Source organism: Salvelinus alpinus, chromosome 12, assembly GCF_045679555.1.
Source record: "Salvelinus alpinus chromosome 12, SLU_Salpinus.1, whole genome shotgun sequence".
Classification (NCBI taxonomy): domain Eukaryota; kingdom Metazoa; phylum Chordata; class Actinopteri; order Salmoniformes; family Salmonidae; genus Salvelinus; species Salvelinus alpinus.
Window position 1 is genome coordinate 55,492,023 of NC_092097.1, and position 26,739 is coordinate 55,518,761.

Sequence of the window (26,739 nt, forward strand, 5' to 3'; positions counted from 1 at the left end):
TAAACTGGTCCTGAACATCTCTAAAACTAAGAGAATTGTATTTGGTTCAAATCATTCCCTAAGTTCTAGACCTCAGCTGTATCTAGTAATGAATGGTGTGGAAGTTGAACAAGATGAGGAGATTAAATTACTTTGTGTTAACTGTTACAGATTCAATGGTTGTAAAGATGGGGAGAGGTATGTCTGTAATAAAGAGATGTTCTGCTTTTTTGACACCCCACACACCCCACAAAGCGAGTCCTGCAGGCTCTAGTTGAATCTTATCTTCATTATTGTCCAGTCGTGTGATCAAATGCAGCAAAGAAAGGCCTAGTTAAGCTGCAGCTGGCCCAGAACAGTGGCACATCTTGCTCTTTATTGTAATCAGAGTACTAATATAAATACTATGCATACCAGTCTCTCTTGGCTAAGAGTTGAGGAGAGACTGATTGCATCACTTCTTATTTTTATAAAAATGATCAATGTGTTGAAAATGTCACTTTTTATTTTGCATTGTCAACTTATGCACAGGTCTAACACACACTTACCCCACCAGACCTGTCACAAGGGGTCTATTCACAGTCCGCAAAATCTGGAACAAATTCAAGAAAATGTACAGTATTATATAGAGCCATTATTGAATGGAACTTCCATACATCTCATATTGTTCAAATGAACAGCAAACCTGGTTTCAAAAAACAGCTAAAGCAACACCTCAAGGACATAGATAGTTTGTGTGTATGTATTGATATGTAGGATATGTGTGCTGTTTTTAAAATGCATGTTTTTCAGTTCTGTCCTTGAGCTTTTCTTGTCTATTAATGTTGTGTATAATGTCATGTTTCATGTTTTGTCTGGATGACAGGAAGAGTAGCTGCATCTTTCGCAACAATTTATGGGGATCCTAATAAAATAACAAAAAATACCAATTACCAATGGTGGCTAGCTTTATACCACTCCAGCCAATACTTGGCCATGGAAACGCATTTCATGAAGCTCCTGACGAACAGTTATTGTACTGACGTTACTTCCAGAGGCAGTTTGGAACTCGGTAATGAGTGTTGCAACCGAGGAAAAACTATTTTTACGTGCTACGTACTTCAGCACTCGTGAGCTTGTGAGGCCTACCACTTCACGGCTGAGCCGTTGTTGCTCGTAGACCTTTCCACTTCACAATACAGTTGACAGGGGCAGATCTAGCAGATCTAGCAGGGCAGAAATTGATGAACCTACTTGTTGGAAAGGTGCCATCTTATGACAGTTCCACGTTGAAAGTCACTGAGCCCTTCAGTATGGAGATCGCATGGCTGTGTGCTTGATTTTATACACCTGTCAGCAAGAGGTGTGGCTGAAATAGCCGAATCCATTAATTTGAAAGGGTGTCCACATACTTGTGTATACAGTAATCCCTCGTTTATCGCGGGGGTTACGTTCCGAAAATGACCCGCGATAAGTGAAATCCGCGAAATAGAAAACTTTTTTTTTTTTTACAATTAGCAACTATTACATGTATACAAATACAGTGACTCACGTGTAGGCCGTTTCGTCGACATTATGGGTTTAGGAGATGTTCGAAATTACAAGATAATTTGGCCAATTTAATGTAAATTTGCCAAGCTGTTTTATGTACGTACACATAACTGCACGAGACGACAAAATGATAGCACAATTCGTAGCATGTTTTGATACAAGAAGCGGGAGTGAGTTTTTAGCGAATCAGAATGCAGAGCACAATGCACCAAAAAAAAAAAAAAAATGCATTATGAAAATCCGCGAAATAGCGAATCCGCGATAAGTGAACCGCGAAGTGGCGAGGGATCACTGTATATAGTGTTTTTAGCACCAAACCTATTGCTAGTTACACATTCTAAATCTGGGTGTCAGTCATTTATTTTATTGTCGTAGCTGACGTGTATACTGTTGCATTGGATACAGACAGGCTTTATTCAATGTCATTAAAGGTCATTAGACAAAAGAGAAAGCTATAATGGCCCAAGACGGCTGCCCTGCGGTACACTACAGTCAATTTATTTATGGATAGCAACACATTTTTCACCTCTTCCCCCTCACTTCTCTGAGGAATAGATTCCCACTGGCTAGTGTTAAGGTTGGGTGTGGACATGTAGCTAGGTTTAGTTTATGCCTCAATGAAGGATGGAGCCGAGTTCGCTTATTTACCTAGAATTTAATTTAAAGTCCTCCAGCGCTTTTTACGACCATTCTTTATACTGTATAATGTATCTTTATTCCATAGTAGCGTGTTTTTTGTTCTATAACTAAGTGATTTCTCAACGTTTGCTGTGTCTTCAGACTTATTTGTTTTTACATCTCAGCCATACACCAGTTTTTCAATTCATCATCAATCCATGGGGATTTGGCAATTCTAAAAGTACATTTATTGATGGGCGCATGTTGATATCAATTAGGGAAAAATATCTAATGAGAGCCAATAAATATTGATGCCAAGGGGCTGTGGAAAAGACTGGTTGGTATTGAAAGGGCTTGCTGTGGGACAGACTGGTTGGTATTGAAAGGGCTTGCTGTGGGACAGACTGGTTGGTATTGAAAGGGCTTTCTGTGGGACAGACTGGTTGGTATTGAAAGGGCTTGCTGTGGGACAGAGTGGTTGGTAATGAAAGGGCTTGCTGTGGGACAGAGTGGTTGGTATTGAAAGGGCTTGCTGTGGGACAGACTGGTTGGTATTGAAAGGGCTTGCTGTGGGACAGACTGGTTGGTATTGAAAGGGCTTTCTGTGGGACAGAGTGGTTGGTATTGAAAGGGCTTGCTGTGGGACAGACTGGTTGGTATTGAAAGGGCTTGCTGTGGGACAGAGTGGTTGGTATTGAAAGGGCTTGCTGTGGGACAGAGTGGTTGGTATTGAAAGGGCTTGCTGTGGGACAGACTGGTTGGTATTGAAAGGGCTTGCTGTGGGACAGACTGGTTGGTATTGAAAGGGCTTGCTGTGGGACAGACTGGTTGGTATTGAAAGTGCTGGATCGTACCATAAACAACAGACGCATCTGTGATGTGGAATCAAACAATAAAAAAATAAGTTGTACATATAAAGAAAGGGCTTGCTGATCAGATTTGAAGACGGCTGTAAAACAGAAGTTGTGTATTCTTTATACAAGTGGGACAAAATTCTATAACTGAGGTATTATGTAACACAAAAAAAATAAGAGAATAAAAGCCAATGGTAGTCTTTTCCACAGCCTGGTGTGGGAGTTTGGAAGCCACACTGAATTATCCCAAAAAGAGCAAATCTTATGAGGGGGTGACAGTCTCAGAAAACCATGAACCGGTCCTCTTCACCAAGCCTTATGGAAACCTCTTATCTAGACGAGATAATGTGCTTATTTTCTATACGCTTACATAAACACACCATAAACAGTCCCCAGTAGGTGTCGAAATGTACTGTCCTCTGTAGAGCAATGGTTTCACCTAGAAAATATCCCACTTTGGAAAGTACATGCAGTAGTAATTTAGGCTGAAAGTCTGTTGTTATTCTTCCTAATCTTGGTTAACACAGAACAAATATGTTGCATAATTTGGTCAGCTGTGTGATTTACACACAAACTTTGTCCACGAGAGATTATATTCTTCCTGATGTGTCCAAAGTGGATATAATAGTTTAATTTCAGGCTATAGAGATTCACTGATCTCCTTACAACAACAACAAATACAAAACCCAGAAAATCCCAACTTTCTCTTAAAAAAAAAAAAGAGAGACCTCAGAGTTGCCAGGACAAATAATTTTTATGCCACTTCAATACAGCTGTGACCGGAAGTGATTTTTGTAGCAGGTTAGAAGAGCATTTTCGCTAACCCTAACCCTTTTCCTAACCTTAACCTCAGTCTCCTAACCTGCTACGTTAATTATCCTAAACTGCTGTGTAAGTTCTCCTAACCTGCTATGGAAAACAGCTGTATCGAAGTGGTGTGAAAAGAGTGTTACTCCTATAGAGATAGATAGAGGACTCTTCTTTTTTTTCTGTGACTGCATAGGCAGTGCCATTGAGGCAATCTCCATTTTGAAGTAGTCATTTTTCTTTTTCCTGATTGGCTGATCCTTCCTGATAACCCGGTTGGACATGACTCCAAAAGGGTCACCAGGAGAGATCAGCTAAGGAAGTTGGAAGTCCCGCCCAGTTGACTCCATTAAAAATGGTAGAAGCCCTCCGATGGCTATGCCCATACTAATATAGCCTTTTGGCCACTAGAGGCCTCTATCATTCTCTATGGTTTCTCAAGAGTTGCCTCCTTTAGTGCCACATTTTCCTGTTCCAGGTTTCGGGTTCATAGAGCCTCTCTGTAACTAGAGTGCTGAATGCTGTGGAAATGAATTGGAGGAGGGATATGCTTAAGTTCTGCTTCTATCACTGACCTTTATGTACTGTGCTTTGTATTCAGCGGAGCGGAACAGAGTAAATGAAATGGCATCAAACCATGTGTTTGATGTAGTTCATACCATTCCACTGATTCCTCTCCAGCCACTACTACGAGCCTGTCCTCCCCAAATAGGGTGCCACCAACTTCCTGTGGTTGTGTGCTGTTCAAAGGATAATCCCTGGACTCTGGAGTTCCTTTCTCAAAATGTCTTTTACCATAGCTGCCAGGGTAGATGCGATTTACACACACACACACACACACACACACACACACACACACACACACACACACACACACACACACACACACACACACACACACACACACACACACACACACACACACACACACACACACACACACACACACACACACACACACACACACAACATCTGGTGTGTATTATTTTCCCAGTTGCTTTAGAATATGTAGGGCATAGAAATGAGGGCAGCATGCAATTCATATCGGAAGTTAAACATGTCCTTGGCTCACAGAGGAGAATTTTCTATTTCCCAAAGCAACATTTCCCAAAGCAAATATCTCACCACTCACTACACTGCAGAAATCGTCAAGGCATTGTGTGACATAAAAGCAAGTGTGAGCTTTAAAAATAAAAACTAGTTAAAAAATATAAATGCAACATTTAAAGTGTTGGACCCATGTTTAATGAGCTGAAATGAAAGATACCAGAAATGTTCCATACGCACTAAAAGCTTATTTTTCTAAAATGTTGTACACATTTGTTTACATCCCTGTTAGTGAGCATTTCTCCTTTGCCAAGATTATCCATCCACCTGACAGTGGCATATCAAGAAGCTGATTAAACAGCATGATTATTACACAGGTGCACCTTGTGCTGGGGACAATAAAAGTACACTCTAAAATGTGCAATTTTGTTACACAACACAATGCCACAGATGTCTTACGTATCGAGGGAGTGTGCAATTGACATGCGGACTGCACGAGTGTAGCTGCTTCCAGCCTCCAGCCAGTTGCTGCATGTGAAGTGACTACTGTTACTGTTGTCATTACAAGTCAACTTTAAACGCTGATGACAATCAACAGGCTATAGTCAATATGTGTTCCTGTGAGAAAAGAATGAGAAAGATTATATATAAAAAGTGATCTTTATATATTTGTTTATACAATAGAAACTTATTGGAGAAATTACTCCCAGAAAATAAAGACTCACGCTTCACTGATCTGTCGTAATGCTTTAAACTACAAAATCATTCAACTCTAAAAGTAGTTTCAATGGAAAACGTAGAAATATGTCTGGTATTATTAAAGATAAGCAGTAAAAAGATAGCGAAACTGTTGCTGTTCTTTCAGAATGCGACGGAAGCCTGTGGTTCCGTCCTCCGCCTCCAGGCAGTGAGTGCGTGTGATGTGAAGTGACTGGTGTTGCTCCGTCATCATCTCTGAAGATACTCTGTCTGTGAGGTCCCCCATTCATCACCTGGCGGAGCAGGACTTCTGGGTGCTCCGGCAGCATTGTGTTTATGCAACTTAAAGAGCTCTTACGCTCCAGTGCTACAGTGATGAATGGCCTGCTGCAGCAGAACAGATGATGTGAGCAGCCAGTGGGAGGATAGGAGAATAGACTGGCTAGCTATAGGAATGGATAGGAAGAGGCCACTGCATCACAGGTATAGGCTAGCTATAGGAATGGATAGGAAGAGGCCACTGCATCACAGGTATAGGCTAGCTAGAGTAACGGATGGGTGAGAACACTTTATCAGGGGCATAGGCTAGCTAGAGGAATGGATGGGTTGAGGCCACTGCATTAGGGGTATAGACTAGCTAGAGGAATGGATGGGATGAGGCCACTGCATCACAAGTATAGGCTAGCTAGAGGAATGAATGGGTTGAGGCCACTGCATTAGGGGTATAGGCTAGCTAGAGGAAATAATGGATGAGGCCACTGCATTAGGGGTATAGGCTAGCTAGAGGAATGGATGGATGAGGCCACTGCGTCAGGGGTATAGGCTAGCTAGAGGAATGGATGGTTGAGGCCACTGCATCAGGGGTACAGGCTAGCTAGTCCTTACAAGTCTATTGACGCACCCATGTGTCAATTTAATGAACATAATACAAAAATCCCCATCAAAATGGGTCAGTTTAAGCTAGAGATATCTGTTTTGTATGTGCTGTGTCTCAATCCACTTCATCTGCCTATGTCGGCTTTCCACATGGAAAGTGACAGAGCTACAGTACTGTTTTTCAGACCAGGAGATATGCTGAAAATCGTTCTTCTCACGAAAACGTCTGTAGCGTCCGAATGGCCAAGTTTGTATATTCCTTCTTGTGAATCAGCGTTGGTTTGTGGCCGACGTCTTATTTAGCAACTTAAAAAAAAAGAAATGCTGGCCAATAACACCAATTCCTCTAGAAAACTGAGCCAGCTTTGAAACTCTTGTTAGACCAAAATGAAATACCAATACAAAATCCCTTATTAGAGTTAATGCAAAAAGCCTGTGTGTAATGAAATGCCAGTCAGTAAAATAGCACCGAGTCCATCCCAAATAGCACCCTATTCCCTATTTGCCCTGGTCAAAAGTAGTGCACTATAAAGGGAATAGGGTGCCAGAGTCCTATTGACCCTGGTCAAAAGTAGTGCACTATAAAGGGAATAGGGTGCCATTTGGGATGTAGATGTACAGTGTGTGTCTCTCATAATCTTCCTTCTATACCATGGAATCCCCTCTCATCCCTTTTACAAGTAAATGAAGAGGCCAAGTGCAACGTACAAGCCCAGAATCGGTCACAAATAGTACCCTATTCCCTATACAGTAAACTACTTTTGACCAGGGCTCTGCAGAGAAGAGAGTGCCATTTGGAACACAGGGCGCACACAATCCGAGTCAGACAGGTTAATAACTTGCCTGTGGCTAGCTCAAATTGTGTTCTATTGACACCTGCTATCTGCCTCAAGATAGAAGCCAAAGACCTCATCAAACAACAAGATAGGCTCCAGGAGGTAAATGCTGTGGCTCTCTCTCTCTCTCTCTCTTTATAAGTGTTGTTGACCATGTTAGTCATGATTCCTGGGCTTATTTAGCCTCTCTCTCTCTCTCTTTATAAGTGTCGTTGACCATGTTAGTCATGATTCCTGGGCTTATTTAGCCTCTCTCTCTCTCTCTCTCTTTATAAGTGTCGTTGACCATGTTAGTCATGATTCCTGGGCTTATTTAGCCGCTCTCTCTCTCTCTTTATAAGTGTTGTTGACCATGTTAGTCATGATTCCTGGGCTTATTTAGCCTCTCTCTCTCTCTCTTTATAATTGTTGTTGACCATGTTAGTCATGATTCCTGGGATTGTTTTGTTCACTTTTGATCTATGTTTTCTTGTTGTTCTTTCCACTTGACCCAATAGGAAAACTAATGACTTAGAATATATGTACAGTACCAGTCAAAAGTTTGGCCACAGCTACTCATTCTCTGGTTTTCTTTATTTTTACTATTTTCTACATTGTAGAATAATATTAAAGACATCAGAACTATGAAATAACACATATGGAATCATGTAGTAACCAAAAAAGTGTTATTTTATATTTTACATTATTCAAAGTAGCCACCATATGCCTTGATGACTGCTTTGCACACTCTTGGACTTCTCTCAACCAGCTTCATGAGGTAGTCACCTGGAATGAATTTCAATGGACAGGTGTACCTTGTTAAAAGTTAATTTGTGGAAATTCATGACTTCTTATTGCGTTTGAGCCCATCAGTTGTGTTGTGACAAGGTAATGGTGGTATACAGAAGATAGCCATATTTGGTAAAATACCAAGTCCATATTATATCAAGAACAGCTCAAATAAAAGAGAAACAACAGTCCATCATTACTTTAAGACATGAAGGTCAGTCAATGCGGAAAATTTCAAGAATTTTGAAAGTTTCTTCAAGTGCAGTCGCAAAAACCATCAAGCGCTATGATGAAAGGATTGCAACAGCAAAGGATGACGCAGAGTTACCTCTGCTGCAGAGGACAAGTTCATTCGAGTTACCAAGCCTCAGATTGCAGCCCAAATAAATGCTTCACAGAGTTCAAGTAACAGACACATCTCAACATCAACTGTTCAGAGGAGACTGTCTGAATCAGGCCTTCATGGTCGAATTGCTGCAAAGAAACCACTACTAAAGGACACCAATAAAAAGAAGAGACTTGCTTGGGCAAAGAAACACAAGCAATGGTCCTGTGGAAATCTGTCCTTTGTTCTGATGAGTCCAAATATTAGATTTTTGGTTCCATCTTCTGTGTCTTTGTGAGACACATAGTAGGTGAACGGATGATATCCACATGTGTGGTTCCCACCATGAAGCATGGGAAAGGTATAAGTTGTCCAACTGAATGTATTCAACTGAATGTGTCTTCCACATTTAACCCAATCCCTCTGAATCAGAGAGGTGCAGGGGGCTGCCATAATCGACATCTTGGGAACAGTGGGTTAACTGCCTTGCTCAGGGGCAGAACAACAGATTTTTACCTTCTCATCTCAGTGATTTGATCCAGCAACCTTCTGGTTACTGGCCCAACGCTTTAACCACTAGGCTACTTGCCACCCCGGCATAGTGGAGGTGTGATGGTGTGGGAATGCTTTGCTGGTGACACTGTCTGTGATTTATTTTGAATTCAAGGCACACCTAACCAGCATGGCTACCACAGCATTCTGCAGTGATACGCCATCCCATCTGGTTTGCGCTTAGTCCCACTATCATTTATTTTTCAACAGGACAATGACCAAACACACCTCCAGGCTGTGTAAGGGCTATTTGTTTCCACAATCACCCGACCTCAACCCAATTGAGATGGTTTGGGATGAGTTGGACAGCAGAGTGAAGGAAAAAACAGCCAACAAGTGCTCAGCATATGTGGGAACTCCTTCAAGACTGTAGGAAAAGCATTCTAGGTGAATATGTTTAAGAAAATGCCAAGAGTGTGCAAAGCTGTCATCAAGGCAAGTGGGTAGCTACTTTGAAGAATATAAAATCTAAAATAGATTTTAATTTGTTTAACACATTTTTGATTGCTACATGATTCCATATGTGTTATTTCATAGTTTTGATATATTCACTATTATTATACAATGTATAAAATAGTAAAAATAAAGAATAACCCTTGTATGAGTAGGTGTGTCCAAACTTTTGACTGGTACTGCATAGATACATTAATAGAAAGTGAATCAGGTAAAAGTGAAAGTCACCCAGTAAAATACTACTTCAGTAAAAGTCTAAACAACAATAGACATAATTTACAAACTATGCATTTGTGTTTAGTGAGTCCGCCAGATCAGAGTCAGTAGTGATGACCAGAGATGTTCTCTTGATAAGTGTGTGAATTTGACCATTTTCCTGTCCTGCTAACATTCAAATTGTAACGAGTACTTTTAGCTGTCAGGGAAAAATACATGGTGGAAAAAAGTACATTATTTTCATTAGGAATGTAATGAAGTAAAAGTAAAAGTTGGCAAAAAAATCTAAATAGTAATGTAATGTGAAGATACCCCCCAAAAAGTACTTAAGTAGTACTTCAAAGTATAATTAATTAAGTACTTCATGCCACTGATCATGCTATAATTACAAATGATCAATACATCATGTATCACTAGACTACTGGCAGTCCAGCAGAGAGAACTTGGAGGATACTCAGATGTTTGTCTTTCTTTTCACATCCCTGCAGCTGTTTCAGACTGTGAATCTAGTGGAAAAAACAGAGGCAGCCCAAGATAGAAAATCCAACACATCTCACAGCGCCTTCCAGCCCATTGAAGATCTAAGTGAAGTGTTGATCGGAAAGTGGTGTGTGGTAGAGTACGATCAGGATGTTTACCCTGGCATCGGGCAAGAAACTCACGCAGAGAGTGGTGCTGTGTGAAAACCAAGAGTCGCGTTGGCCCCAACCGTTTTTGGGGGCCGATGAGAGATAACATCAGATGGTACAGACCACAGCATGTGCTTGGACTTGTCCCTGAGCCCCATCCAGTGACCAAAAGGCACATGGAGCTGGATTCCTTGATCTGGGAGGAACATAGCTCTCTTTCTAAGCCTTAGCCTGTCTAGGACTGGGGTTCCGCTAGCGGACAGCCAAGGAAGTTGCAGGGCGCCAAATTCAATCAACAGAAATCTCATAATTCAATTTTCTCAAATGTACAAGTATTAGGCACCATTTTAAAGATAAAATTCTCGTTAATCCAACCACAGTGTCAGATTTCAAAAAAGCTTTTCGGCGAAAGCAGAACATATCATTATATTAGGTCAGCAACTAGTCACAGAAAGCATACAGCAATTTTCCAAGCAAAGAAAGGAGTCACAAAAAGCTGAAATATTGATAAAATTAATCACTAACCTTTGATATTCTTCATCAGATGACACTACCGGGACAACATGTTACACAATACATGTATGTTTTGTTCGATCAAGTTCATATTTATATCCAAAAACCTCAGTTTACATTTGGCTTTGCCTCCAAAACATCCCGTGAATTTGCACAGAGCCACATCAAATCACAGAAATACTCATAATAAATATTAATAAAAGATACAAGTGTTTTTCACAGATTTAAAGATATACTTCTCCTTAATGCAACCGCTGTGTCAGATTTCAAAAAAAATTATGGAAAAAGCAAACCATGCAATAATCTGAGTACGCCGCTCAGAGACATTCACAACTCAAGAAGTTATCCGCTGTCGTGTCTTTGACTATGCCAGATTAATTGCTATGACATCCTATTCTATAAAATAATTTATCCGTAATTAATATTACCTGATTGAACTAATCATGTAAATATTAATTAACTAGAGAGGGACATCACAAAATAATATTTATAGAGCTGTTATCTTCCGAATAAACTCTTAAAGATTTAGTAATATTTTACATCCATAGCAGTCACATTAATCGTCATTATATTCAGTCTCATCTGAAAGTGGTAAATCCTTGGTTATCTGCAAGAATCCTGGCTAACAAGTTGAATCAGCAATACAACATTGGGTTTAATTATTTATTTACTAAATACCTAACTAATCACACAGAATCACACATATCCAATTAAATCATTACTTGAATCACAAACTTGCCGTCATAAAGGCAAACGTCCCTAGCGGGCGGAATAGACATGACAGCTTGTTACACAAAGGAAAGGGGGGGGCTGGGTTTTAGTGAAAGAGCGGGAGACTGGAACATAGGCGAAGCTGTGTTATCGCAAATACAGTATCTTATGCATTCTAAATTACCGCCCATTTGAAAAAGGAAAATGCAATAAATATTTACTCTGAGCTGCGCTTCAGTAGGTTGGTGGTAGATGGACGACCGTATCGCCAACCCGAGTCCTCTGTCCTTTGAAGAATGTCTCTGGTGGTCACTGGATTCGTTGGAGTAGCGTCGATGTGTAGTAGACGGGAGACTCTGACTGTCCTTCCTAACCTGCGTTTGTAGCAGCTGTTGCTAACTCAACGGCTAGGAGGTATCACTTCTGTAGTGAATACGAGTTCAAAGTTCATACCATTTACAACCAAAGTCCATGCTGATGTTGGCTTAGTTCTGTAGTTGTTATCTGAACCATTCTGACATCGGATCGTCATCCTAAATGTACCCGGAACAGGAAGTTATATTTTTGTCAATGGCTTTTATAGTGGAGGGAGAGGGGTGTGTCTGAAAAGTTTATAACCCATGTCTCTTCACAGGGGCGGGCCCCTAGTTGAGCAGAAGCACAAATTTATGAAAATCCAAATCTCTCATTTGGAAGCTAAAATTACATTTAATCTCTTCACAAATAATTTCATATTCAAACATTTGAATTAAACAACAATTCCATGTGAATCCGATACCTCTGACATTTAGACTTTCCACAGTAGAGTTTATGTCATTCTATCATTGATGAGAATGTGTCAGAGGGCAACCGAACTGACATAATATACCTTAAGTACCACCGCATATGTTCAGTTGGTCGGATAACCAGAATATAGTTCATTTCCTCCCACTTCTGATGTTCCCTGAATCTCTATGTTAACCAAGGGGTTTTCTTATGTCACATCAGTTATAGTAGGGAGAGGGAAAAGGGGGGAAAGAGGTATTTATGACTGTCATAAACCTACCCCCGGGCCAACGTCATGACACCGCCATGTTGGAGTCAACATAAGTCAGAAATAGCATTATAAATATTCACTTACCTTTGATGATCTTCGTCAGAATGCACTCCCAGGAATCCCAGTTCCACAATAAATGTTTGTTTTGTTCCATAAAGTCCATCATTTATGTCCAAATTCCTCCTTTTGTTAGGGCGTTTAGTAAACAAATCGAAACTCACGAGGCGCGGGCAAGTCCAGCGGAAATGTCGGACGAAAATACCAAAAAGTTATATTACTGGTCGTAGAAACAAATCAAACGATGTATAGAATCAATCTTTAGGATGTTTTTATCATAATTGTTCAATAATGTCCCAACCGGAGAATTTATTTGTCTGTAGAAAAGCAATGGAACGAGAGGTAACTTTCTCATGACCGCGCATTACGAGTTCTAAAGACTGTTGACATCTAGTGGAAGCCTTATGAAGTGCAAGATGACCCGTATCCCATACCCATTGTGTATTCAATAGGGGCTGAGTTGAAAACAAATTGGTGAATGCACCAATTTGTAAGTCGCTCTGGATAAGAGCGTCTGCTAAATGACTTAAATGTAAATGTAAATGTAAAAACTACAAACCTACAAAACCAAAAAAACAACTACTTCCTGAATGGATTTTCCTAGATTTTTGCCTGCCAAAGGAGTTCTGTTATACTCACAGACATCATTCAAACAGTTTTAGAAAATTCAGAGTGTTTTATATTAGCAACTGGGACTGAGTAGCAGGCCGTTAACGCTGGCACGCTTTTCATCCAAATGTGAAAATGCTGCCCCCTATCCATAAGAAGCTATTAGATACACTTGAAAACTCACTATACAGTACATACAAAGCAGGACATACAATCATACATTAAATAAAATGTGCCGCTCTCAATTAACTCCCTCAATATATAGGTGCTAGAAGTTCTAGCTGTTGCATCTAAGTGTAGTCAATGACTAAGCATTGCTCTCATGTTGAAAAAGTGCTAGTTCCAGTGTTTTGGAATCTTACTTTGTCTTACATTAAATTCAATGTTTAACAATAGTTGTTGTTCAAAATGTTTGCCACAAAATATTGTTTTCATACGTTTTTTTTTTACAGAGATTTAATTTCCACCACACCTTGTTATTTCCATCACAACCCATATTTTTGAGGAAAATATTGTGTATAATTTCCATTGATTTGTTTGGATAGGGAAAGTATATGGTTGTTATCATAATCTCACAAAAAGGTTGGGTGGAAATGTCTTATTTTTCATGATAAATAAATATTTTCAGCTGTCACGGCGTTGTATTGAATTATTCATATTTGGAAAACCTGAAAAATCACTTAAAATAATATTCAATACAAGTGAATGTACAAAAGTATAAGAAATGTGTTATAAATAAAATGTATGACATTTAATTTTCATCTAAAATGGATGTTTAATGACGTGATGGAATGAACATTTTTCTATGGCTCTCTGGGAAAAATGACAAAAAAATACATCAATTCCTGAATAGTACGATCACATACATTATCAGATATTGTTTCTAGACAAATCAAAGACAATTATAATACTGGTAAAATGGTGTTTTAATAAGTTTTAATATCTGAAATCTTGCTGGACCAAGGTGCCCGAAGTTGCAAAATCACCCGCATAACTTGAGCACATCATAGAATATGAATGTAACTATTAAAATACAGTTGAAGTCGGAAGTTAACATACACCTTAGCCAAATACATTTAAACTCAGTTTTTCACAATTCCTGACATTTCATCCGAGTAAAAATGCCCTGTCAGATCAGTTAGGATCACCACTTCATTTTAAGAATGTGAAATGTCAGAATAATAGTAGAGAGAATGATTTATTTCAGCTTTTATTAGTTTCATCACATTCCCAGTGGGTCAGAAGTTTGCATACACTCAATTAGTATTTGGTAGCATTGCCTTTAAATTGTTTAACTTGGGTCAAACGTTCCGGGTAGCCTTCTACAAGCTTACCACAATAAGTTGGGTGAATTTTGGCCCATTCCTCCTGGCAGAGCTGGTGTAACTGAGTCAGGTTTGTAGGCCTTCATGCTCGCATACGCTTTTTCAGTTCTGCCCACAAATTTTCTATGGGATTAAGGTCAGGGCTTTGTGATGGCCACTCCAATACCTTGACTTTGTTGTCCTTAAAACCTTTCAGGGATAGGCGTCCCGCTAGCGGGAAACCGGTGAAACTGGAGGGTGCCATTTCAAATAAATAATCATAAAAATTATTGTTATTAATCATTAAGGTACATACTAGTGTCTTATATCGGTTAAAAGCTTAAATTCTTGTTAATCTAACTGCACTGTCCGATTTAAAGTATCCATTACAGTGAAAGCATGCCATGCGATTGCTTGAGGATGGCGCACCACATCAAAATGTTTTTCCACCGGCACAAGTTAAAAAAATTCCCAAATAGTGATTAAACATTCACTTACTTTTTGAAAATCTTCCTCTGATTTGTCATCCAAAGGGTCCCAGCTATAACATGTAGTGTCGTTTTGTTTGATAAAATCCTTCTTTATATCCCAAAAAGTCTGTTTAGTTGGCGCCATCGATTTGAGTAATCCATGCAGGGAAAGGAACCTGAAAATCTACCCCTAACCTTTGTTTCACAAGTCAAAATACATTTATATTTACTCCTCAGATACCCTAAAATGTAATCAAACTGTAATATTTCTTATGGAAAGAAGTATGTTCAATAGGAAACCGATTTTAGCAGGTGTGTTCTGTCTTTATCTCGCAGGCATACACTAATTTCCAAGACTGTGTCACTCTACTAAAACTCTTATTTCTTATTCGTTTTGGAAGTTACAAGCCTTAAACTTTGAACATAGACTGCTGACACCCTGTGGAAGCCATATGAATTGCAACCTGGGAACTAGAATTCAGTATGCCCCTATACGTTCCATTGTAAGAGCATTGGCTCTCAAAAAAATAATACAACATTTTGGTTGGTTTTTCTTTGGATTTCCATATCTATTGTGTTATATTTTCCTACATTTTTTTATACATTTCTATTAACAAAGTGTTTTCTTTCCAATAGTACCAATTATACGCATATACTGGCTTCAGGGCCTGAGAAACAGGCAGTTTACTTTGGTCAACTCAGTCAGGTGGAAATTGAAAAAAAGGGGCCTAGCCCTAAGAAGCCATTTGGCCACAACTTTGGAAGTATGCTTGGGGTCATTGTCCATTTGGAAGACCAATGTGCGACCAAGCTTTAACTTCCTGACTGATGTCTTGAAATGTTGCTTCAATATATCCATAAAATCTTCCTACCTCATGATGCCATCTATTTTGTGAAGTGCACCAGTCCTGCCTGCAACAAAGCACCCCCACAACATGATGCTGCCCATGCTTCACGGTTGGGATGGTGTTCTTCGGCTTGCAAGCCTCCCCCTTTTTCATCCAAACATAACAATGGTTATTATGGCCAAACAGTTCTGTTTTTGTTTCATCAGACCAGAGGACATTTCTCCAAAAAGTACGACCTTTGTCCCCATGTGCAGTTGCAAACCGTATTCTGGCTGTTTTATGGCGGTTTTGGAGCAGTGGCTTCTTCCTTGCTGAGCGTCCTTTCGGGTTATGTCGATATAGGACTCGTTTTACTGTGGATAAAAATATTCTTGTACCTGTTTCCTCCAGCATCTTCACAAGGTCCTTTGTTGTTCTGGGATTGATTTGCACTTCTCGCACCAAAGTACATTCATCTCTCACAACTGGAATTGTGATACAGTGAATTATAAGGGAAATAATCTGTCTGTAAACAATTGCTGGAAAAATTACTTGTGTCATGCACAAAGTAGATGTCCTAACCGACTTGCCAAAACTATAGTTTGTTATTTAACAAGAAATGTGTGGAGTGGTTGAAAAACGAGTTTTAATGACTCCAACCTAAGTGTATGTAAACTTCCGACTTCAACTGTATATGTTCATGTAATATATTTTTACGCCACATGTATGATGTTGAAATGTAATGTTGGGTCTATTGACTTCTGATAGCTTGGCATTAGATTCCCAAAGTGGGGTTTGCATGTAAAAGTTGAAAGTAAATTATGCAGACTTTGGGGGGGGGAATAGTTACGCACGCTCATGTTTTCAGTTTTTTTGTGATATTTCTTGTTTGTTTCACAATAAAAAATATTTTCTATCTTCAAAGTGGTCGGCATGTTGTGTAAATCAAATGATACAAACCCCCATAAAATCTATATGAATTCCAGGTTGTGAGGCAACAAAATAGGAAAGATGCCATCGGGGTGAATACTTTCAAAAGCCCCTGTATATTTATTTCAAATATTACTATATATTACATATACTGTATGTAGTGGTTAGAGGGTTGGGCCAGTAACCGAAAGGCTGCTGGATTGATTCCCCGAGCTGACAAGGGAAAAGTATGTTGTTCTGCCCCTGAGCAAGGTAGTTAACCCACTGTTCCTTGGGCACCGAAGATGTGAATGTCGATTATGGCAGCTCCCCCACACCTCTCTGATTCAGAGGGGTTGGTTTAAATGCAAAATACACATTTCAGTGGAATGCATTCAGTTTTACAACTGAATAGGTATCCCTTTCCTGTTCCCTTTATACTGTAACTAACCAAAGGTAGTGTCATATCTATAGATACATGTATTTTGATATATTTATTTCAAATATTAGTACATATATTACATATACTGTATGTATTTGAGGTATACAGTATGTCAATATATTAGGCTTTGGTATGGGGATGTTCTTGTAATTTCTATATTCTGCTATAATCAAACTTTCTTTAAAGATTAGCCAATCATTGTAACAGTGGTGTTTCTGCACAAGGCTATGGCTAACGGTTTGTTTGCGATTCAATAGAAACTTAAAAGGGCATAGGGGACATCCCTGTCGATTAATAATGAACCAGAGGCCTGTTTATGGTCTCCCGGGTGGCGCAGTGGTCTAGGGCACTGCATCGCAGTGCTAGCTGCGCCACCAGAGTCTCTGGGTTCGCGCCCAGGCTGTTCATGTATTCATCGTCATGTGTAGATTTTTCCCTCTAGACCATCGAGGGTGTCCGTAAATTTTCAATTAGCACTGTAATATTCAAATATGTGACATTACTGCGTCAAATTTCTCAAGACAGAAATACCCTGTAAGAGACAATGTACTGTAACAAAAAGCTACAGAGACGGCACGTGTAAGCAGTTGTTACAACGCTGAGAGAAGAGTTCTAGACACTTTGTTTCCCTCGCTGCTGCTGATGCTGCTTCTTTCGACTGAAAGAGCGACTTGTTTCTGTCACTTCTTCCTGACAATTGAAAGCCTCTCGCTGGTTCTGGTTCTCTGCTCATGGTGCACGCTGTCAGCAAGGTGTGGGTCTGGGTGCTAATGCTACGCCAATCACTGCCAGCTTTGATGCCGTTTTGTAATTCAGAACATGGCTCGGCGACCGAGACGCTGTGTGAGAGCCCTGAGTTGTAAGAGAAGCGCCCACTCTATGCATCCCAAATGGCTCCATTGTCTCTATATAGTGCACTACTTTTGACTGTAGGCCTATGTTTTGAAGGAAAAGGGAATGTCTGTGGTATTTGGTTTGTGGCTCTGGCGGGGTAAGACTAGTTGAGAAAGCACAGCTCTGCTGTGGAGGCTTGGGTGGTGCATTCTTGTCATAAACGTTATGATATAAGAACCACAGTAGAAATAAGTTTGGAAAATGATATATAATACATTAACATAGAACCTACTATGAATAACTATAATTCTGGTGTTTATTCTTTAGACCTGTTGATCTAACGTTTATGCTTTTTGTAATATATCTACTTGGAGTGGAACAAAACAAAGATATTGAGCTTTTCTGAAGGTCAAATACAAAATCCCATATGCCACTGGCTACATCGTAAAGGTCCTCGGCAGCACGTTACATTACAACCCTGTTTAGTAGATACGTACTAAATCCCTTATGACAATCGAAAATCTATTCAACTTTAATCTCAAACAAGATTAGACAAGTTTCAGACTTGACTTTTGCGATCAACAACAATGATCTCCTCTCCTCTCCTCTCCTCTCCTCTCCTCTCCTCTCCTCTCCTCTCCTCTCCTCTCCTCTCTTCTCTTCTATTCTCTTCTCCTCTCCTTTCCTTTCCTCTCCTGGCTTGTCATTTCACATGTACACAGACACTGGGACATCACCCTGCCCCATTATTTCTACGAAAGAGAAACACAATTTATCTCAATATACTGTAATGATTTTTGGTGGGTACAATGTATAGTTGTTTCCAAATCAAATCAAATCGAATGTCATTGGTCACATACACATATTTAGCAGATGTTATTGAGGGTGTAGCGAAATGCTTGTGTTCCTTGCTCTGACAGTGCATTAGTATTTAAAAGTGCAGTAGTGTCTAAAAACGATTCACAACAAAACACCAACATCACACAGGTATAGGTGCTGACAATTTCTGAAGATCTTAAAGGTATCTGTCTTGCTTTACCTAAAGCCTAACCTTCACCTTTTCCAAGGAGCATAGTACAACTGACTTTTCAAAAGCTAAACGTTTTCTTTCAATTTTTTTCCCCACAATAAACCCTTGCCACTCCATTTAAGTGGAGAATTATCATTTAGCAACTCACGTTGAACATTCACTTTGAGGACATTATCATTTAGCAACTCACTTTTAACATTCATTTTGAGGACATTATCATTTAGCAACTCACTTTTAACATTCACTTTGAGGACATTATCCTTTAGCAATTCACTTTTGCCATTCACTTTGAGGGCATTATCTTTAGCAACTCACTTTTAACATTCACTTTGAGGACATTATCCTTTAGGAACTCACTTTAACCATTCACTTTGGGGACATTATCCCTGAAGCTAAAACCTTAAGGTGTTTTATACAGCCTGGCAAAGGTCTCGAGATACAGTCTGTATGTTGTTCAGTGGTGTAGTGGAAACAGTTTACTCCCCCCTCCCCCTTAATAGTATGTAGGTCAGTGGTGTAGTGGAAACAGTTTACTCCCCTCCCCCTCCCCCCTAATAGTATGTAGTTCAGTGGTGTAGTGGAAACAGTTTACTCCCCTCCCCCTCCCCCCTAATAGTATGTAGTTCAGTGGTATAGTGGAAACAGTTTACTCCCCTCCCCCTCCCCCCTAATAGTATGTAGTTCAGTGGTGTAGTGGAAACAGTTTACTCCCCCCTAATAGTATGTAGTTCAGTGGTGTAGTGGAAACAGTTTACTCCCCCCTAATAGTATGTAGTTCAGTGGTGTAGTGGAAACAGTTTACTCCCCCCTAATAGCATGTAGTTCAGTGGTGTGGTGGAAACAGTTTACTCCCCCCTAATAGCATGTAGTTCAGTGGTGTAGTGGAAACAGTTTACTCCCCTCCACCTCATCCCTAATAGCATGTAGTTCAGTGGTGTAGTGGAAACAGTTTACTCCCCTCCACCTCCCCCTAATAGCATGTAGTTCAGTGGTGTAGTGGAAACAGTTTACTCCCCTCCACCTCCCCCCTAATAGCATGTAGTTCAGTGGTGTAGTGGAAACAGTTTACTCCCCTCCACCTCCCCCCTAATAGCATGTAGTTCAGTGGTGTAGTGGAAACAGTTTACTCCCCCCTAATAGTATGTAGTTCAGTGCTGTAGTGGAAACAGTTTACTCCCCCCTAATAGTATGTAGTTCAGTGGTGTAGTGGAAACAGTTTACTCCCCCCTAATAGTATGTAGTTCAGTGGTGTAGTGGAAACAGTTTACTCCCCCCTAATAGTATGTAGTTCAGTGGTGTAGTGGAAACAGTTTACTCCCCCCTAATAGTATGTAGTTCAGTGGTGTAGTGGAAACAGTTTACTCCCCCCTAATAGTATGTAGTTCAGTGGTGTAGTGGAAACAGTTTACTCCCCCCTAATAGTATGTAGTTCAGTGGTGTAGTGGAAACAGTTTACTCCCCCCTAATAGTATGTAGTTCAGTGGTGTAGTGGAAACAGTTTACTCCCCCCTAATAGTATGTAGTTCAGTGGTGTAGTGGAAACAGTTTACTCCCCCCTAATAGTATGTAGTTCAGTGGTGTAGTGGAAACAGTCCACCCCCCCCCTAATAGTATGTAGTTCAGTGGTGTAGTGGAAACAGTTTACTCCCCCCTAATAGTATGTAGTTCAGTGGTGTAGTGGAAACAGTTTACTCCCCCCTAATAGTATGTAGTTCAGTGGTGTAGTGGAAACAGTTTACTCCCCCCTAATAGTATGTAGTTCAGTGGTGTAGTGGAAACAGTTTACTCCCCCCTAATAGTATGTAGTTCAGTGGTGTAGTGGAAACAGTTTACTCCCCCCTAATAGTATGTAGTTCAGTGGTGTAGTGGAAACAGTCCCCCCCCCCCCCCTAATAGTATGTAGTTCAGTGGTGTAGTGGAAACAGTTTACTCCCCCCTAATAGTATGTAGTTCAGTGGTGTAGTGGAAACAGTTTACTCCCCCCTAATAGTATGTAGTTCAGTGGTGTAGTGGAAACAGTTTACTCCCCTCTAATAGTATGTAGTTCAGTGGTGTAGTGGAAACAGTTTACTCCCCCCTAATAGTATGTAGTTCAGTGGTGTAGTGGAAACAGTTTACTCCCCCCTAATAGTATGTAGTTCAGTGGTGTAGTGGAAACAGTTTACTCCCCCCTAATAGTATGTAGTTCAGTGGTGTAGTGGAAACAGTTTACTCCCCCTAATAGTATGTAGTTCAGTGGTGTAGTGGAAACAGTTTACTCCCCCCTAATAGTATGTAGTTCAGTGGTGTAGTGGAAACAGTTTACTCCCCCCTAATAGTATGTAGTTCAGTGGTGTAGTGGAAACAGTTGACTCCCCCCTAATAGTATGTAGTTCAGTGGTGTAGTGGAAACAGTTTACTCCCTTATAATAGTATGTAGTTCAGTGGTGTAGTGGAAACAGTTTACTCCCCCCTAATAGTATGTAGTTCAGTGGTGTAGTGGAAACAGTTTACTCCCCCCTAATAGTATGTAGTTCAGTGGTGTAGTGGAAACAGTTTACTCCCCCCTAATAGTATGTAGTTCAGTGGTGTAGTGGAAACAGTTTACGCCCCCCCCCCCCCCCCCCCTAATAGTATGTAGTTCAGTGGTGTAGTGGAAACAGTTTACTCCCCCCTAATAGTATGTAGTTCAGTGGTGTAGTGGAAACAGTTTACTCCCCCCTAATAGTATGTAGTTCAGTGGTGTAGTGGAAACAGTTTACTCCCCCCTAATAGTATGTAGTTCAGTGGTGTAGTGGAAACAGTTTACGCCCCCCCCCCCCCCCTAATAGTATGTAGTTCAGTGGTGTGGTGGAAACAGTTTACTCCCCCCTAATAGTATGTAGTTCAGTGGTGTGGTGGAAACAGTTTACTCCCCCCTAATAGTATGTAGTTCAGTGGTGTGGTGGAAACAGTTTACTCCCCACTAATAGTATGTAGTTCAGTGGTGTAGTGGAAACAGTTTACTCCCCCCTAATAGTATGTAGTTCAGTGGTGTAGTGGAAACAGTTTACTCCCCCCTAATAGTATGTAGTTCAGTGGTGTAGTGGAAACAGTTTACTCCCCCCTAATAGTATGTAGTTCAGTGGTGTAGTGGAAACAGTTTACTCCCCCCTAATAGTATGTAGTTCAGTGGTGTGGTGGAAACAGTTTGCTCCCCACTAATAGTATGTAGTTCAGTGGTGTAGTGGAAACAGTTTACTCCCCCCTAATAGTATGTAGTTCAGTGGTGTAGTGGAAACAGTTTACTCCCCCCTAATAGTATGTAGTTCAGTGGTGTGGTGGAAACAGTTTACTCCCCCCTAATAGTATGTAGTTCAGTGGTGTAGTGGAAACAGTTTACTCCCCCCTAATAGTATGTAGTTCAGTGGTGTGGTGGAAACAGTTTACTCCCCCCTAATAGTATGTAGGTCAGTGGTGTAGTGGAAACAGTTTACTCCCCCCTAATAGTATGTAGTTCAGTGGTGTAGTGGAAACAGTTTACTCCCCCCTAATAGTATGTAGTTCAGTGGTGTGGTGGAAACAGTTTACTCCCCCCTAATAGTATGTAGTTCAGTGGTGTAGTGGAAACAGTTTACTCCCCCCTAATAGTATGTAGTTCAGTGGTGTAGTGGAAACAGTTTACTCCCCCCTAATAGTATGTAGTTCAGTGGTGTAGTGGAAACAGTTTACTCCCCCCTAATAGTATGTAGTTCAGTGGTGTAGTGGAAACATTTGACTCCCCCCTAATAGTATGTAGTTCAGTGGTGTAGTGGAAACAGTTTACTCCCCCCTAATAGTATGTAGTTCAGTGGTGTAGTGGAAACATTTGACTCCCCCCTAATAGTATGTAGTTCAGTGGTGTAGTGGAAACAGTTTACTCCCCCCTAATAGTATGTAGTTCAGTGGTGTAGTGGAAACAGTTTACTCCCCCCTAATAGTATGTAGTTCAGTGGTGTGGTGGAAACAGTTTACTCCCCCCTAATAGTATGTAGTTCAGTGGTGTAGTGGAAACAGTTTACTCCCCCCTAATAGTATGTAGTTCAGTGGTGTAGTGGAAACAGTTTACTCCCCCCTAATAGTATGTAGTTCAGTGGTGTAGTGGAAACAGTTTACTCCCCCCTAATAGTATGTAGTTCAGTGGTGTAGTGGAAACATTTGACTCCCCCCTAATAGTATGTAGTTCAGTGGTGTAGTGGAAACAGTTTACTCCCCCCTAATAGTATGTAGTTCAGTGGTGTAGTGGAAACATTTGACTCCCCCCTAATAGTATGTAGTTCAGTGGTGTAGTGGAAACAGTTTACCCCCACCCTCAAAGAAATAAAATTACTTTAACCCTTTTTTCAGGAAATATAAAAAATAAAAACAACCAGCTGGTCTTATTTCATGTTGATACATTCTTGGACAAAACCACATAATATTTGCATGAGTGGCCAAACGTACATTTTATCTCCCACAATATTGGCCCATAAGCAGCAAGGGCAACATAAATATACTTAGTACAAACAGTATAAAACACACATGCCTTTTTTTTTTCTTTTTTTGATTGTTTCCTTTTTAAATATATATATTCATGTATTTTTTTACTGATAATTTTTCATAGTTGCGGGTCATTAAGAAAACTCTAAGACGAATGAAAGCCATATTCTGCATTCAGTGAGAAAATGTTAAAAAAATAAATAAAAGAAGTTGATATTGTATGCCATTCAGAGCTAGTGGATCACATGTGTGGTGAAATCTCCAGTTAGTGACTTAATCTTAACATCAAACATAGCTGACATGCATTGACAACCTCTACACGGGGACATATACCTTGTTAAATCTGAAAACCGTTGGAGTTGTTCATATATCAAGACAATAAAGCCTGGACTGGAGCTCTCTTTTAGTCAATTTAAAAACACAGTTGTTGGTCAATACTGTACCCTTACAACATACTAAAAACATGTCTGTAGAAACACACACATACGGGAAGGGAAAAGCAAGCACTGTACCTCTTTCTTGTGAGCCCACATACAACCACCCCCCCCCACCAAAAAACATGAACAAATACTTAACATCTCAAAGACAAGAATATGGCTTTAATTGAATGTGCGTCCAAGAAGCAAGGAAGGAAAAAACAGACAAGCAACAAAAAAAAGTTTGATATTAAAAATTTAACAACAAATGTAACAGATAGGCCAATAGAACCACACACTTTTTTTGACAGGAATTTTGGAAAACTTGCATTTTGGAAGGACATTAAAAGACAAGAAACAGCCTCCATTGAAGGTACAGGCAGGTACAAGTACATTTAGTCCTCCTGCTGCAGCCAGTGTACCTGTAGAGACACATCTCTAGGGAGTGGGGGACCATCTCTGAGGGGTCGGCAGAGATGACCACCCTAACCCGGAGGAGCACAGGGGGGTTGTAGAGCCAGCAAGGAGGGTCTGTGCTTCTTTTTTTCTTTGCAATCATTTTGCGAAAACAAATGATTTTCTAGATGTTTTTTGCCCATCGCAACATTTTTTCTTGACGTTTTTACACCCATAGTATGTCTCTTTTTGGTCTTTTCCATTCCATCGTAACCATGTTAAAACATCAGTTTGCCACACAGAATCTTCTGGGTGAATGGAAAGCTCTAGAACCCAGAACCCACCCATTGTCCCTGTCCTGTTCCGGAGTTCCGGGGGTTCCATTGGTGTGAGGGTTCCGGGGTGTGAGTGGGCAATAGAGCAGCATGAACATAAACATCCTTTTTCTTTCGTTGCCAACGGGGCAGGAGACCAAGCATCTCCATCCATCATGTCTCTCTCTGGTGACGGCTCTTAGATCACGAGGTCATTGTAACTCACATATTTCTTCTTTGCTGCCGGACCTGGAGAGGAAAAATGACAACAAAAATATGGTTTTTTTTCACATATAATGGTTCAGGATTTTTCAGTTTTCTTTTGTAGGAGTGTAGCATAGTGGGGTTATGAGGAAGTCGTCGTGATCTGACATGCAGAACATACTGACTCTTTTTTTTTGCGAGTGTGTGTTTTATTTGTTGAAAAAAAACACACATTGTTAAAGTCAAGGATGAGGGTGAGGTACAAAGTGTATATGTACACAAGATAAATGCACAACAGTAGCAGGTAAGTGGTACATGCTGGAACAGTTATAACTGCAGGGACAGCGTTGACAGAACAATAGCGGGAGACATCTTTTGATCTCAGGGTTGAGGTTGTATAATAATATAATATAATATATATAATATATAATATACATATATAATATATAATATACAATATATAATATACACACTATAATGCTTTAGCATAGATCCGTGTTCTTCAGTCCTGACGACCTACAGAGAGTGCAGGTTTTTTCACCAGCCCAGTACTAACACACCTGGTTAAGTTAATCACGGATCCCAAAACTGATTGATAGCATTATGTACATCATTACACTTTGATGAAAATGTATTTACAATTGTAAACCTCATTTTAAGAACATACACAGTATATTCCACTGGGCATTTGTCAATAACGGTATACTCCTAACACCTCAAAATTAAATGTCCAGAAAGTCAGGCACACGGATGTCATATTTTAATTTATCATTCTGTTGTTGCAGAGAATTTTCTCAATAAATTCAAAAGAGCCTTGTGATTTGCATAAATTCAAATTCAACAAAGACATGCAGTTCTTATTCTCTCACTAGTTAGCACACTTAAACTATAGCCTACAAATTTCTCGTACAGAATTTTGACTTAAAAAAAAAAAAAAAACTAGCAAATCCACCTGCTGAAGGATTATTTTTTCTCCTGCGACGAAACTTGTCAAATTAAGATCTAACACCTGTAGGGCCTATTCTAATTCTGTATATTCGACAGTGATTTAATGATATGAAAGAAAGCCCTTATGACTAACCACTGCGCCCTGGGCCCGTATCTACAAAGAGTCTCAGAGCAGGAGTGCAGATCCAGGACCAATTTAGCCTTTCAGTTCATAATGAATAACATTCTATGAACAGATCCTAGATTAGCGCTCCTACTCTGAGGTGCTTTGTGGATACGGGCCCTGACCTCATTTGGAGTGGTGGCAATAACCGTAGTGCGATGCAACGTTGCTCCATATCATGAATCTTCACAGTTGTTGTCGGCATCCCAAATGGCACCCTATTCCCTACACAGTGCACTACTTTTGAACAGAGCCCTAAGGGTGCGCCCTATTCCCTACACAGTGCACTACTTTTGACCAGAGCCCTAAGGGTGCACCCTATTCCCTACACAGTGCACTACTTTTGACCAGAGCCCTGATCAATGTAGTGTACTTTATAGGTAATAGGGTGTCATTTGTCAAGTCTCCAAATGGCCCCATTACATTTCTAAATGGAGACCTCTCTCCTAGGTTTATACATCCTTAAGGTATTGCAAGGCTGGGTGCTCGATTTTATACACCTGTCAGCAACGGGTGTGGCTGAAATAGAATCCACTAATTTGAAAGGTTGTCCACTTACTTTTGTTTAATACTGTATATAGTGTATGTATAGGGAAGTCCCTATACATACACTATATACAGTATTAAACAAAATTTATTAAACAAAATCTATTTCAGCCACACCCGTTGCTGACAGGTGTATAAAACCGAGCACCCGGCCTTGCAATCTCCATAGACAAACATTGGTAGTAGAATGTACTTACTGAAGGAGCTCAGTGACATACAACCTGGCACCATCATTGGATGCCACCTTTCCAACAAGTCAGTTCATGAAATTTCTGCCCTGCAAGAGCTGCCCCGGTCAACTGTAAGTGCTATTATTATGAAGTGGAAAAGTCTAGGAGCAACAAC

At 40.2% G+C, this 26,739-nt stretch overlaps 1 protein-coding gene across 3 annotated transcripts in view; it reads right to left on the reverse strand.

Annotated features, from left to right (window-relative positions):
* Window positions 1-23,305: 23,305 nt before the first annotated feature.
* The window catches only part of grm7 (glutamate metabotropic receptor 7), a 402,008-nt gene continuing 398,574 nt past the window's right edge, over window positions 23,306-26,739 (reverse strand). For all 3 annotated transcript variants that reach the window (XM_071336892.1, XM_071336890.1, XM_071336891.1), the window contains one exon: window positions 23,306-24,782. In XM_071336892.1, coding sequence (XP_071192993.1) covers window positions 24,733-24,782 — 50 coding nt within the window. In that variant the 3' untranslated portion in view covers window positions 23,306-24,732. The remainder of the gene's footprint in view (window positions 24,783-26,739) is intronic.